General features: G+C 35.5%; 1 protein-coding gene and 1 long non-coding RNA gene across 7 annotated transcripts in view; one reads left to right on the forward strand and one right to left on the reverse strand.

The window, feature by feature from the left end:
• Nucleotides 1–15544, forward strand: part of LOC100475228 (cadherin-10) — a 173147-nt gene that overhangs the window by 120948 nt on the left and 36655 nt on the right. For all 3 annotated transcript variants that reach the window (XM_034657062.1, XM_034657061.1, XM_019800985.2), the window contains 3 exons: nt 57–351; nt 1861–1980; nt 2412–2579. In XM_034657062.1, the coding sequence (XP_034512953.1) occupies nt 57–351; nt 1861–1980; nt 2412–2579 (583 nt within the window). The remainder of the gene's footprint in view (nt 1–56; nt 352–1860; nt 1981–2411; nt 2580–15544) is intronic.
• Nucleotides 1838–14720, reverse strand: LOC109489819. Of its 4 annotated transcripts, none has more exons than XR_004624340.1 (4): nt 14492–14720; nt 8574–8783; nt 2312–2623; nt 1838–1971 (listed from the first exon to the last, which is right to left on the reverse strand). It is a non-coding gene; the product is annotated as an uncharacterized LOC109489819 (long non-coding RNA). The 4 variants fall into 4 exon arrangements; XR_002142953.2 differs by having other exon boundaries at nt 1856–1971; nt 2084–2623; nt 8713–8783; XR_004624339.1 differs by having other exon boundaries at nt 1856–1971; nt 2084–2623.

Consider the following 15544-nt stretch of genomic DNA (forward strand, 5'->3'; position numbering starts at 1 on the left):
TAGCATTATGTACCTTTCGACATTATCATGGATGTGCTCTTTTTTATTTCCCCTAGCTTCATTCAGACCAAGATAAAGGAGATGGATCACTCAAATATATTTTATCTGGAGATGGCGCAGGTACTCTTTTTATTATTGATGAAAAAACAGGTGACATTCATGCCACAAGAAGAATTGATAGGGAAGAAAAGGCCTTTTATACTCTGCGTGCACAAGCTATTAACAGAAGAACTTTGAGACCAGTGGAACCAGAGTCTGAGTTTGTGATCAAAATCCATGATATCAATGACAATGAGCCAACGTTCCCAGAAGAAATTTATACAGCTAGTGTTCCAGAAATGTCCGTTGTAGGTAAGTTCATTTATAAGAGTTACCACGGTATGCAAAAAGTATAAAAAATAATTATCAAGAAACTCTTAAGATACTAAGATCAGTGAATTGACATCTTCTTTGATTCCCTCCTAAGAATAATTTCCTCATGTTGAAAATGAGTCAGAAAAAAAAAAGATTAATCATTTCTTACATGCTGTGGATTTGTAAGTCTTTACAAATAAGTAGAGACTTCCCTCAAAAACCTAAGAAAATATCATTGAACTTCAGTAGAAAACTGTGAAAACATAGTGTCTTTGTTACACAGATTTGTATAACTGCTGAGTAAAATTCTGACCCCAAATATATAAAAGCACATTCAGAACACTTCAGATGTAGTCTTGGCATACATACTGTAGTTATAATTTGTCTAACAAGTTTGTCTGGATTGTCTAGATAATACAAAAGGTGAAATTGTTTAGATTATCCGAGTCTTTCATATTAAGTATTTTAAAACATCTTTTAATTATATCATTATATGTAAAGCTCTGCTGGTATAAATCTGTTATTCAAATAAACCAGTTGAAATTCCACAATCACATACTGATACAGAATTAATAGTTTAGTGTGTAGACCTGTAAGACAGAAGGCATGAAAAAGCTGTAAGTAGAACATTCAAGATAATGGAATTTTCTTTTTCACTAGAAATAAATGAAAGTTGTATTGTAAGCAAAGAAAGTTCAGAGTGCTTTATTTTTTTTTTTATTAAATAGAGAATGACAAAAAATAAATATCAGGAAATTAACGGTAACATTTTTTGGAGATACATATTTAGACTTAGTAGAATAGATTTATTTCTCAAATGTGGGAGAAGTCATATAAACCAATGAAATAATTCTGATACTTTTAACAGTTGTAACAGCACATTTTCAACTCTGCATTTCTCAAAAGCATTGTTCTGGGATTATTATTTAATATTTACTCACTAAATCCCAAGGACTTTGGCAATTGCTTCATTATAAAGCCCTTTTATATTTCTTGAACTTTATTAAATAGCTTTTAATAGTTCATGGAACTTGGGATCATCTTGGATTGTTTCTAAATTTAGAATTTAATCTATTCATAAAATTGTTTTCTAGAGCAGATGTTAATTATTTTTATGGTTAATTAGTGGAGAGAAGGAAAGAGGAGCACACCTACTCTTTTGTGATCAGATATGCCCTTTACACTAAACAAATCTATTATATGAAAATGAATTTGAGTATCAGACCTTGGCATTTGTAAAGTAACTGTATTTATTATAATCTGATACATTGTAGCATAATCCATGCATGCATGAAAATATACCTGTTGGCTAAATAAATATGTAGCTGAATTCACAGTTTTCCTGTAATAACACCATGAATATGATTTCCATGTCAATTATATATAAATATTTCTTTAAGAGGTCATTATTAAAGCCAAAAAATCATTCCAGTCTTCCATGAAAACCAGTGCTTTTGCTCCTCCTTCTGGTACTGTGCAGAACTAAGCTGAATTTGGATACTTCAGGTACTTCCGTGGTGCAAGTCACAGCTACAGATGCCGATGACCCTTCCTATGGAAACAGTGCCAGAGTTATTTACAGCATACTTCAAGGGCAGCCATATTTCTCTGTGGAGCCTGAAACAGGTCAGGAATCATGAATTGGTGTTTGTTAATTTAAGTCTTTATGATCTCTAAAAGTAGAAAAAAGGTGGGAAAATAAGAACAAAACATCAACAGTCATACTTACAGAAGAGTAATGATGCCACACTTAAAGATTAAAGAATTCAAAGTTGAATGATTGGGTGAGCTGATGGAAATATAACTGTTTCTATGATTTTTTTACCTATGGGTTTAAGTCACTATATAGCACGAATGGCCTTCTTTAGGTAATAGAAAAACCACACAAATGGTAAAATATTGACATTGAATCACTTTTGCAATTTCTAGACAATAAAAATTAATAGCAAAAACATACGTTGTCTTTCCAAAATCGTTAGATGTATAATTTGTGGTCTTAGGCAACTACTAGTTGAGATTTTCACAAGGATAACATAAGTTTTCATGTTTTCTTCAAGGTATCATCAGGACTGCTTTACCAAACATGAACAGAGAAAACAGGGAGCAATATCAAGTGGTAATCCAGGCCAAAGATATGGGCGGCCAGATGGGAGGCTTATCGGGGACCACCACGGTGAACATCACACTGACAGATGTAAATGACAATCCACCTCGCTTCCCCCAGAGTAAGCTGCCTTTCATGGTCTTTCCACAGGGCAAAAGCTTTGGACTGAAAAGAGAAAAGTAAAAAAACAATTGTCAATCATTTAATTTTAAAAACATTGAAAATGTGCTACAAACATAAAGAAAAGGTACATATGCTGATGAATTCATGGTTACTAAAATATAAAAATTAAATATTTCAGACATATTTCATTTAGAAGCAGGGGATCTGTGGTCATAAAACCTGCATTTATGACTGTAATCCAAGAAGTATTTCTTTTAATTAGCAAAAGGAAATCATGTTTTATTGGGAAACAAAGCCATACTTCTACAATGAATGTGTTTTTTTCCACTTAGAATTTAATAAGGAGGATCCTAACTTGAGGGAAAAATTTTTCAATAAAATATCTAATTTGTCATAATATGAGGACTTAGCCAGAAAGGACCATATAGGCCAGAACCTAACAAACTAATCAGACTTGCATTTAGTATCACTGTGTCAGACTTGTAGTTACTCTTTCTGTGTTTGGCATGGTATTCATACTAAGACATATTTTTTCTACGAAAACATTTTGTATCCCTGACCTATTTAGTTATAAAACACTAAATGTATTTAGTGTTACTGTTTTCTATTTAGATCTATTTTTGTTATAAAATGAGCCCTTCAAATTCTCAAAATAGATCAATAGGTTAAGAACCATTAGTTTCTGACCATATAATACATGTATTTATTCTCCCTTTTTCTACAAATTCAGTAGACACGCAACTAGAGGGAGTGATGTTAGATCTCAGTGGACACTCCCAAGAATCAGACAATTTCCTGCTAATGAAATATCTATACTTCAAGATGGAATTTTGTGTTGTTAGAAATGTGGCATAGTATGGTAGGATCCATGTCCTTAAGTTTTAGCATTTGCTGTGTATTAACTTCTAAATTGATCCCCTAATTTTAGATTGATTTTAGCTTAAATACTTTTGTGATATCATATTAAAATGTAGCTTTTTGTGATATTCATATTTTTATGCTAAAGACTGCAATGCAGAAGGAATTAGGGTTTAAGAATTCATTGTGTTATTTTACTGTTTAAAAGCATTTTACCTCTTTTCTATGCTATTTTTATCTAAATGATTATTAATAACAGTGTATGATTTGAATTGTTTAAAATCGTGTGTGTAGAGGAGTTACAAAATTCACGTAGAATTTTTTTTGAGCAGACTAATCTTTTGCTTATTATTTGTGATGATCCTTTTGTTAGATATTAAGTTATATGCCCATTAGGTCTGCTGTTGTGGTATTTGGCCCAAAACACAGAGAAAAAAGTATTTTTTTATATAATTTCAAATAATCAGATTGCAGCTCCAGATTACCTGTAGCATGGGCAGGGAAAAGAAAACAAATAATAATCCCTAACAGTTCTTTTAGAATTAATCTGAGGACATGCCTAGCTGCATCAAAATTCAAATTTCACACGTTGTATATATTTCTGACCACCTCTTAGCATGAATTTATTACCAGGAGAATGAACATGCAAATCTAGTAGAATAAACCATAACTAATTAATCGCATTATCCATGATAAGCAAAACTATTCCTCAGAAAAGTATTTTGTCAATAATAAATGACCATTAAGAGGAGTATTATATTTTAAATGCTCAGGAACATATATACACACAAAAATGCAGCTCATCTAAAAATGGTGCATCCAATTAAGCAAATTAATAGATTCTAATTAGAGGCAAAAATTAGATCTTTGAAAAATAATAATGTCCAATGAAATCATTTTATATTCTTTTATCTACTACAACACCTTTGTTAATTCATTCAATAATTATTTCCTTTCCTTTTGTGAAGTCAGAATTTATGATTGGTATTTTATAGGCACATTACATAAGCCCTGACATAATTATAATAGTCATAGCCCTGGTAGTAGTAGTAGTAGTAATAATAATAGTAATAATAATATAATGATAATAAAAAGAAACAGCAACATAACCTATTTTCTGAATAACATTTTTGGGGGATACTGTACCAAGTTATTTACTGACCTACTTTATTTAATCCCAATAACTCATTCAGCTCATATCATGATCTCTATTTTACAAATGAGAAAACCAAGGTTATGGATGTTAAGGCGAAACTATAAGTAATGAAAGAGGTGGGTTGAAATCCATGTCCAACTCCGGATGTACAATACAATACATTTAGGGGAATTTTAGAGTGCCTTGTATCTTGTCTCATTTTTTTTTAATTATAGATAGAAACATAATTTGTAGATTTTTATTTTCTCAATTATCTTTTCTGCTATGAATATTTGCAAGCCTATCTTACTATTGGGAACACTCGGTCATGGCAATTAGAATGTTCCTTGATAGTCTAAGTCATCTAACATCCAGAAAACTAGTTTTTAATTCCTAATCACTTCATTAAATAGCCAATGTTTGGAGAGAGTTCCACAGTTTATGAAGAACATATGCAACATAACATTGAGAACTCAGAACTAACCTATATAGACCCCTTGTTATTATTATTTTACTCCGTGTATGGAAACAGGGAAGGAGATTCAGAGTGGAAATGATAAATGCCACAAACCAATGCTGCCTAATAGAAATATAGTGCAAACCAAAAAAGTATGTGTCACATATGTAATTATAATTTTTATCAGCCATATAAAAAAGTTAAAACAAGCAGGAGACATATCTTTTAACCATATATTTTCTTTAGCCAAATATTGTCCTTTATACATATCAATATGAAACATATTCAGATATTTTATAGTCTCTTTTCCCCATAATTCTTTGAAATACCCACTTACATCAAGTATTTTCTAGTTGCATCAAGTCTCAGTTCAGACAAACCGCATTTCCAGTCACTAGCTGCATGAGGGTGAGGAGCTTGGCTGGGCTGCTATGTGGGTGCACTCCGGAGCGGACTGTGGAGTCATTCTGCATGAGTCCCAGTGCCATCTCCTTCAGTTCGGAACTTTCTCATGTTGGTCAAATTGACCTCTCTGTTTTTGCAGTGCCATTCAGTAAACCTGGATAGTAGTGCATACTCCGTGCAATAGCATAAGATTAAATAATTTGACTTCTGTGAAGCACTTGGCTCCGTGGCTGGCACTAGCCTATTTATGTGTTCCGTAATGTTGATTTGTGTTTGACTAATAATTACTATTATTAGTCAATATTATAAAAGTAGCCTCAGACCTTAAACTTCCATGTAGATCGGCTGATCTGAATTCAACATTTCCCAGAATGCTACATCTGTGGAAGATAAAAATCTCAGTCATTTGGAACGACAGGGAGAGGTGGAGACTCAGATGTCTTGCTTCATTGTTCACCTTATTTTATTGTGTGGCTCTCTAGCAGTCATTCTCAGGCAGGGACAATTTTGCCACCCAGAGAAATGTCTTGAGACATTTTTTGGTTGTCGCAGCTGGTGGCTACTCCTGGCATCTACTGCGCAGAAGATAGGAATGCTGCTAAACATCCTTACAATTTACGTGACAAAGAATAACTTGGCCCAAAATGTTAGCAGTGCCATGGTTAGGACACTTTGATATGTTATATGAGGATCTGTTCAAGTGAAATCATAAATTCATTCACCTAAAAATATCTATTGAAAACACGCTTGTACCAAACACTATCATAGTAATGAGATATATGAATTTTGTCCAAAAAAGAAAGTAAGTCCTGGTTTTTGCCACTATGACCTTTCGTTACAGTAAGGGAAGCAGATCAGAAATAAGTAAAAACATTGTATACATACAAGTATTGGCTCAGTCATGGATAAAAAGAGGAACGTGTGTGTGCCAAGGGGAAGAATAAGGGAAGATCTTGTTCAAGAGGTGATATTTTATCCAAGATGAAATAGAGCCAGCCATACAAAGAGATGAAAAAATCCACCAAACAGAAGTAACCGCATGTGAGAGACGCTAAGTTTGGCAAATGAGTGATGGTTGTCAAGAACTAAAGATGGTGTGGCTGGATCATACCAAACAAGAGGAGGTTGGTGGGAGATTAGCTNAGGTTGGTGGGAAATTAGCGCAAAGAGCTCTACACTCACAGGGACTTTGACAATGGAGCATTTTTATGGGTATTAACAAATAACAAACTTACGTCAGGTGTGCCTGAGTAAGTCGTCATCATGGTCTTCTGCTTTTAGAGGTGTATGGATAGGCAAACATTAATAGAACGTGGGCGCCCACCTTTAGTATGATTCCAAAAGAGAGGCAATGGATTAAAGGTTAGGGGGCAATCTTCTGCCAATTTGATCTAGATGCTAACTTGTATTTTTCACTCTCAAAAATGTATCTCTGTTGAATTTGTTTCATAGTCCTCAGTTAGTTCAAGTGACATAATTTAATTTTTTAAAACAAGTAAGTGAAGAACAAAAATCTATTGCTTACTTGCCACTGACAAGCACTGTGTTTGCACCTAAGCACATGCAGATTCATGTTTTGCTTCCTGATTACGAGTGGCTTATTGTCTAGCAGGGGAGAGAATATTTCAATAGGAAATCATGTGTGATAAAGGAAGTATGCACAGAATGCAGTGGGCAAACAGAAGAGTAGCACTTAACCAGATAAGGGGGTGAGGGTCTGAGTACATCATTTATAGTGGAAGCTGTTTTTGGAAAACTTATCTCTCTCTCTCTTTTTAAAAGGTTTATTTATTTGAAGAGAGAGAGAGAGCACGGGCAGGGGGAGGGGCAGAGGGAGAGAAAGACCCTCAAGCAGACTCCCCAGTGAGTGTAGAACCCAACACGGGGCTTGATCCCAGGACCCCGAGATCATGACCTGAGCCTAAATCAAGAATCAGATACTTAACCGACTAAGCCACCCAGGAGCCCTTGGAGAACTTACCTCTTGATTTAAGTCTTTTCTTAAAACTACTACTTAATACTACCATATGCCATAAAGAGAAGAAAAGAAGAGTTCGCTAAAATTGGCAAAGTTTCTAATTTTGAAAGGGCATATTCTGTGCAGGAAAAAAAAAAGATAAATGCTTTAAAGTGGTTGTGAAGATTTTTTGGTGATGAAATAGAAGATACATTTAATGTTTGCTTTTCTGTATTTTCTATTTTTATATATTTTTGTAACTTGATAATGCTAAAAATATAACCCCACAGAATAACAGAATAGATAGGACAAAAGTGACAGTTGTTTCCAAGAAGTCCAATTAAATGAGCACAGGATAGCAGCTATTGAAATTTACATAATGGGAGTAATCATGGATGATCTTTCCCAATTGGTTTTAGTTGCAATCATTTTAGAAGAAGCTGGAGGATATTAAGTTGAGGAATAAAAGAAAAACAGGAAGAGGATTGAAGAAATAATGCCTGTACTTTAAGAAGCTAAGATGAACAAGAAAATAAAATAGAAGAAAGAATATAGTAGTTAGAAAGAAATCTTGAATTAAGGATAGTTTAGTAGATAAGTTCTGAAAGCCTCCTATAGCCCAGGCACTAAGCAGGAATTAGGCTACAGTGGCCAACAAAGGACCTGAGCTCCTGGTTGAAGGTGTAGACAATAAAGTGATAACGACATGAGTATAATGTGATGTCTGGTGGTGTGGTAAGTGCTGTGAACAACATAAAGCAGGTAAGGGGCTAGAGAATGGCAGGGGTGCTCTTTTAGGGAGGATTAATGGCGGGAGGGGGGCTTCTCTAGGAGGCCTGAATGATTGCAGAAACTGACAATGCATAAAATTAGGCAATTTATCTTCTCTAGACCTGGTTCCTACATGTACAATACTGAGAGTGTTACAGCTCAGAAATAAGGTCACATATGTAAAATGTCTTCAGTAGTAACTGCAATCTATAATAGGTTCTTGATAAAAATGTATTTCCTCCCCTTCCGTCTTCCTTCTCCAGATATATCTAATGTTTCTGATCTTAGATTTGTTTTCCTGTCTCTGATGCTGTGCTGCTGTTCTTTTGTGGCCAAAGATTACATAAAAGCACCTTAAGCCTGGAGAGACCTATAACCTCAGAGGCCACGACAAAATGAATGTGCTTACCTCCCGGGAACAAATGAATACATGCATGAATGAGGACTCCAAAGCACCTTTTCCCCACTCTTCAACCAGTCAGATGTTCTTTGGTCCTTGAATGTTGCTGTTTTACCATGCTAACACAGAAAATGTGACACTTCCTCACCTACAATCTGAGCTCCTGGTATCCTGCTTCAATAGTTTAGTCTCTTTCATCCCATTTTCTTTCTTCTTTCCCTAAAATCAGAAAAACAAAATAGGCTTCATGAAAAAGGTAGATGAAAAGATGAGATTACTGAACTTGATCACTGTAGGGCTTGGTAAAAGCAACTGGGGCAAGATTTGTGTCCGATAGCTTTTTTGTGTTTTATTTTTTAATTTTTTTAAAAGATTTTACTCATTTATTTGACAGAGAGGCAGTGAGAGAGAGAACACAAGCAGGGGGATTGGGAGAGAGAGAAGCAGGCTTCCTGCTGAGCAGGGAGCCTGATGAGGGGCTCGATGAGGGGCTTGATCCCAGAACAGTGGATCATGACCTGAGCCGAAGGCAGACGCTTAATGACTGAGCCACCCAGGTGCCCCCGCTTTTTTGTTTTTTAAAGATTTATTTAGGGGCGACTGGGTCCTGGTATTAAGCCCTGACTCAGACTCCCTGCTCAGCAGAGACTCTGCTTCTCCCTCTCACTCTGTAGCCCTGCTTGTCCTCTTTCTCTCTCTCTCAAATAAATAAGTAAAATCTTTTTTTTAAAAGACCTTTTTTAAAAAAGATTTTATTTATTTGAGAGAGAGAGAGACAGAAAGAGAATGAGCAGGGGGAGGGGCAGAGGAAGAGGGAGAGATCATCTCAACAGACTCCCCACTGAAGGCAGACAGAGACTGACCTGGGGGTGGGGAGGCAAGATCTCATGACCCTGATATCATGACCCCATCATGACCTGAGCTGAAACCAAGAGTTGGACACTTAATCGACTGAGACACCCAGGCACCCTGGGTTTTTTTTTTTTTTTTTTTTTAAGGCATCTCTTGGAAAATGTTGTGATAACTGATTTTCATCCACACCAGAGGATTCCTTGATTAAGGAATATCTGATCTGCTGAGGCCAAGCTAGTCCCACTTTCTTTGCCTTAATATAGCCGAGAATGCTGTTGGCTAAGACTCTCAGATTCATTAAAAACAACAAAAGAGACATCAAGAAGGAAGGTCCAGGCTTAGAGAAAAAGCATTTACAAAAGCACTTATGCAGATGGTCTGGGTTCCACCATCCAGCTGGTGCCTAGCTAGGTCTTGGCTCTAGTTTTTTGATGGGACAATATTTCACTAGGATTCAAGAAGGAAGGAAACTAAACATCCGATACCGGGGCAAAAATTTCCAAACCACAGATGAGCCAACTGGAGGGAATAGTTCAAGACCCTAGCTCTTTATTCACGTTTAGATGCTTTCCCACATATCCTGTCACAGAAACAAAAGACAGAGAGAGTAGATTATTTCACATCATCTTAACTGTGGGTATGGGCTCTTGAGAAAACCAGCTGTCATAGAAGCATGCCCCTCATCTACTTAGTATTGTAACAGACATGTTTGCACCACGCTTAGGGGGACAAGTGGGACTCCGGGAGCAGTAACCAGTACATTTCTGTAATGTCAGCTAAGCTGAGACTTTCCAAGGGGGGGTGGAATTTATAAAATGTAAACGAATTGAGTGGTAGTTTTATTTGTATTTATTTACTGTTGACTCTCTTAAGATAAATTTAGGACATTATGTATGTAGATAATTGTCAAATATATGAGAATTTGACATAATATGTATAAGTTTCCAGATCTATCCCAGGTGAACTCAAAAGAGTGAATTTATTGCTGTCTACTGTATTTTTTGCCATGAATTATTAAGAATAGTAACAAAAATCAGTTCTTCATTGGGTTATTAGTTCTGAAAATTATCAGAATTTCCCCCTTATAGAAAAGTTTCTATTAAGATAAATTATAGGTAATGGGACAATTTGGGTGTACAAATAAACTTAATGAGACTCTAATTTTCTGACTATTTTAATACCATCTCTTTATATTCTCATCACGGTATATCTAAAGATTATACACAACTATAGCCAATGCAGAAGCAATAATAAACAATTCCAGAATCACTCAGAGTCTCCAAAAGATTTCATATGTATATTTATGTGTTTTATCTGAATGACCTAGATTGGCCTCTGACTTTATTTAGCCTATTAAATTACATAAATATGGGTTATCTGGTAACCCATATTTGTAACCCTTTATTTGTAAAAATAATACTAATAGGCACAGTGTTACAGCATTTACTAAACACTATAAAAATAAAAAGTATTAGTTCATTAAAACTCCACATCTATATAATTATAATAATATAACAATATAATTGCCTACGCCTTTTTGTTAGCTAAAAAACCCAGAAACTTGTCAACTTAAGTTACTTACTCAAAGTTCTACAACTGGGAAATAAATAAAAGTCAGATTGGGGATCAAGGTTCTTTGGCTCAAAAACCACTACACCAAGAAAGAAGTTGGTACATCAAAGATTCTCTTTATCTTCCCTGGAGCATTTTGCTTTTCATTAATTCCATGATTCACTACTTGTATATAGATTATACAGACAACTTTAGATAGGGTGTACTAAATTCTTAAGTATTTTATAAAAACAGGGAAATGAAACCTTTGTTGGTTAGTGCTTTTGCAGTATTCAGGGACCAAACATGACTGACTTTTTTGCTAGGATCCTTATACTCCTTGGACAGATAAATAAACAAGTTTGCAGGAGACAAGGTCTTTCAAGGAAATGTCTATATGATATATGTAGGGATTTAAGACCCATGCATTCAGTGAGCTGTGAGACTACCATAATCCCTGCCTGGTGCAAGAGAGATTTGATTTAATAAGTGCTGATTTTCGCTTTGTAAATAGAGTCAACCTCTCCTCTACGGGGGATTCCAAGGAAATGTAGGCCTCAGGCTGATCTGCATATTTTAAAATTATCAAGCACATTTCAACTAGAGCAACAGTCAGGTATGTCCCAAGGAAGATGCTTTAGCATGAGAAAAAAGGAACAAAATTGAAAATGTCTCTTTTCCCCCTTTTTTATTATCTAGAAAAAATTTGAATATCTTTATATTCAAAAACACTGTTCTGTAATTTATATTGGTTAGATGTAACTGTGATTTTTTACTGTGACCACCAAAATATTTGTAGGATTCTTTCCCATGGCCCTAATATCTATAGTTTACAAGAATTACAAAGAAATGGTATTATAAAAGCATTCCTCAATTTATGAAACATTGACTGAAGCCTACAGTGTGGGCAGGAACTATGCTAGAAAATATTAATAAATTAATAAAGAGGGATACGAGATACAGGATACATCCGTAAATGGTTTGTATTTTGAAAGGTTGTATAGACACAAGTTCTCTCTTTCCCTCTCTTTCTCTCTTTCTCTCATACACACACATGCACACATATAAACACATACACCCTTGTTTGTTACATTTTAGTTTCTCTCACATCCATTGTCTTCCTCACTTCTTTTTTTGCTTGGGTTCGTATGCAGATATAGATTATGTGTATATACATATGCATAAGTATATATACACATATATGTACACATACACATGCATGTGTTCATATGTATATGTTATGTGCAACATAAAATTGGAGAATGATGCAATAAGATTCATGCTTTAATTGCCAATTAAAGTCTAAATCATAAAATGATAAACTCTTCAGATGTAAGTGGATCAGGAAAGAAAGTTATTTAGGAGGTTTTGTAGGTAGGAAAACAAGAGGCATTGAGGGGAGGGCATTTCGTTAGAAAGGACAAGAAGAAAAAAGGTCATATCAGGGAAATGAGAACAATTTGGTGTGGCTGGACCCCAAGGTTGGCAGCAGGGATGGTGAGATGAGAAGGCAGTGTTAGCATCAGGAAAAGGGATGGAAGTAAAAATAAAATGCCATATATATTATCTAAAGGAACATTTTTTAAGAGAGCACCGGGCAAGTTCATCCTTTTGGCTAATTATCTGGCAGCAATGAAGCATACTGCTTGGATCACAAGAGCAAGAGTTGATGAGAGTCTGAACAAAATGCTGAGGAGAGGAGGGATTTGAGATATATTTAGGTGGGTGATCCACAGGACTTAGTAATTAGGTCGATAAAAGGTTTGAGGGAGAGAGGAGAGCAAAAGAAAAAGCTATTTTCTAGCTTCCTACCAGAAGAACTTGGTTGAAGAGAGAGACAGGGATTTCAGTTTGATCTGAACATTTTAAATTGAGATGCCTGTGGAAAGACAGGAGATTTTAAATCTCTAGGAGTAGTGAGATATGTTGATCTGAGGTACATGAATGACATACAAGTGAAAACAAACACATGTGATCTCAGCTAGGCTAAATGTTTAGAGTGACAGAACTGGGGAAATAAATGCACAATATTCCAAGTGTGATGAAATATATAAATCCCTCAGAGAAATAATGTACATGGAAATTAGACAAAAAATCCACTTGAAACTCTGTTATTCTATGGAAATTTACCTTAGACTAAACTATTTGGCATTTTGCAAAATGGGATTCAAAGTTCCTCTAGACCCTCCAGAGCAAAGTTGAAAATTACCCCTGGATAAGTATACATACAAATACTTAGATACAAACTAGCTGTGCAAATATGTTTAGCTGTTACAGGGTTTTTAGTATGCCTTCTGGGAAACACATTGCAAACAGAGGGAGTATCTGATACAATGTAATCTGTTTATGAATGACTAATTTAAGGTTATCTTAACCTCCCCAAGTCCTACATACATTTTTGTTTCTATACCTTGCAATTGTGGGCGTCTATGGATGCCAATTACCTTGGGGACAATTTCCAAGGTATGTATCAAGATGGATTTCCTACCCTCTGGGGATCAATGGTAGCCTGTCTAAAAGCTTTGTCCTGTTGCTTTCCTCAATGAACAGAGAACTAAGACATCACGCAGCATCTCGTTTTGCTCTAATTTAACTTCAATGCCCAAAGCGAAGTTGCTGATCCAACTCCAGTGCTCACAAATTTAGGTTTCTGTCTTTCCTCTGGTGAGAGTCTTCAGTTGCAAAGCCTCATTCCTTTGTCAGTCTCTGGTGTGACTTTCAGCTCTCCTCTCCTTCCTCCTAAATGCCCATTTAGCATTGCATAATTTCCTTAACTACTGTGCAGTTTCCTCCAAGGAGCTTTATCTTGTTTTTAATTTCTTCCTGTTAAGCTCATTAAAAAACATCTTTTAAACATTATACAATGGAATGGTTTATAAACGTGCATAATTTTGTAGTTTTTCTTAAAGCAAGTATTGTTTGAGATTATTATGCAGCATAGAGATGTTACAATAAGATTACACACAAAGCAAATAAAAAAACTAATGTTAAATTATTTTGTTGATTCATATATGTGGTGCTTTTTTTTAAAATCACAATGCTGGAAATGTAGAGAGTTCTTATGTAAATGTGAACAGAAACAAGGGCAGGGAACAAAAGAAAAAGACAAATTATATCTCTTTGCACCTTACTGTTTTTTATCAACAAAACAAAACAGCAGCTCTTTGTTGCCAAGCTCAAAACCGGAGTTTGCCCTTGCTGCCCTCCCTATTGTTTTCTGGCACCTCTTTTGTGGTTTCTGAGGATGTCACCTTGTCACAGCTCTTACTTTGCCTATCTTTTGTCTTTCCTCCAAAGTTTCTTACATCGAGCCTTTGTTTATTTCTAATTCTGTACACAAATCTGCAGTGTTTTTAATATTCAAGTGCAAAGAAAGTTCCTATTGATCAAAACTTTGGTAAAATAAGGGACCTGAAATGTTTGGTCTTGAATCCTAGAAAACCAGAAATCATCAAAATTGTTCAAAATCTTCAGTATTGAAGTGTTGCATGAGGTTGTCAATAATGGTCTCAAAGTGCACTTACCGTGTATTTTTGCCCGGTCCTTGGGAAATCTTTGCGATATTACCTTTTGGATTTGTACTTCTAAATGCAGCTTTCCATATGTGATACAGAAATGGCAGTTCCTCCTTGCATTCCTGCCTTTGTGCTTATGTCGATAACCAAACTAAGAACACACTCTTCAGGAAGAAACATTTATCTGCTCTAAACATTAAAAGAGAAGCAGGGGCGCCTGGGTGGCTCAGTCGTTAAATGTCTGCCTTCGGCTCAGGGCAGATCCTGGAGTTCTGGGATCGAGCCCCACGTCAGGCTCCTCCACTGAGAGCCTGCTTCTCCCTCTCCCACTCCCCCTGCTTGTGTTCCCTCTCTCGCTGGCTGTCTCTCTCTCTCTCTAATAAATAAAATTTTAAAAAAAAAAAAAAAGAGAGAAGCAAATGATTCAATCTCACACATGGGAATGAGTTTAAAACAACTATAAATTGGAATTGATGGGAAAGCATACCACATAATTAAAGCTCCATCAACTGTAAGATAAAAAATAAGGAGCATGCAAATAGTTGTCTTTAAGGAAAAATGAAACGTAAGATGGGTGACAGGAGCTACTTAGCTTTTGCAGCCTTATGCACAACAATCTGTCTCCTTTCTGATGCCCCTCCTGCTGCTCCCCTTACATGGCAAACACCCTTGCAGGCTCTCAGTGCAAGTAATTTCCGTTTGTTTGACAAACTAGGATACTTGCCATCAATAGACTACTCTTTTGAACATGAATTAGGAAATGTGAATGAATAGCTCTTTCATACATTTAAAATACAGAAATGCAGTCTGTTAACTTTGAAATAGACCCAATAAATCACCCTAAATAAGTTTATGACATAAACATAATTCCAGAGAAAGCATTATTAAATTATATATGTTGGGCACTGAATAAATAGTTCTTAAACAAATTAATTACTTAAGTTGCCATATAATTAAAATAATCATGAATGTGTGTATTTTATGTATATGTACAACATATGTATCTCTATAATAAAGCTATTTGAATTACTTAACAGAGAATTAAATCTATACCATTTCAAT

Source organism: Ailuropoda melanoleuca, chromosome 3 (genome assembly GCF_002007445.2).
Source record: "Ailuropoda melanoleuca isolate Jingjing chromosome 3, ASM200744v2, whole genome shotgun sequence".
Classification (NCBI taxonomy): domain Eukaryota; kingdom Metazoa; phylum Chordata; class Mammalia; order Carnivora; family Ursidae; genus Ailuropoda; species Ailuropoda melanoleuca.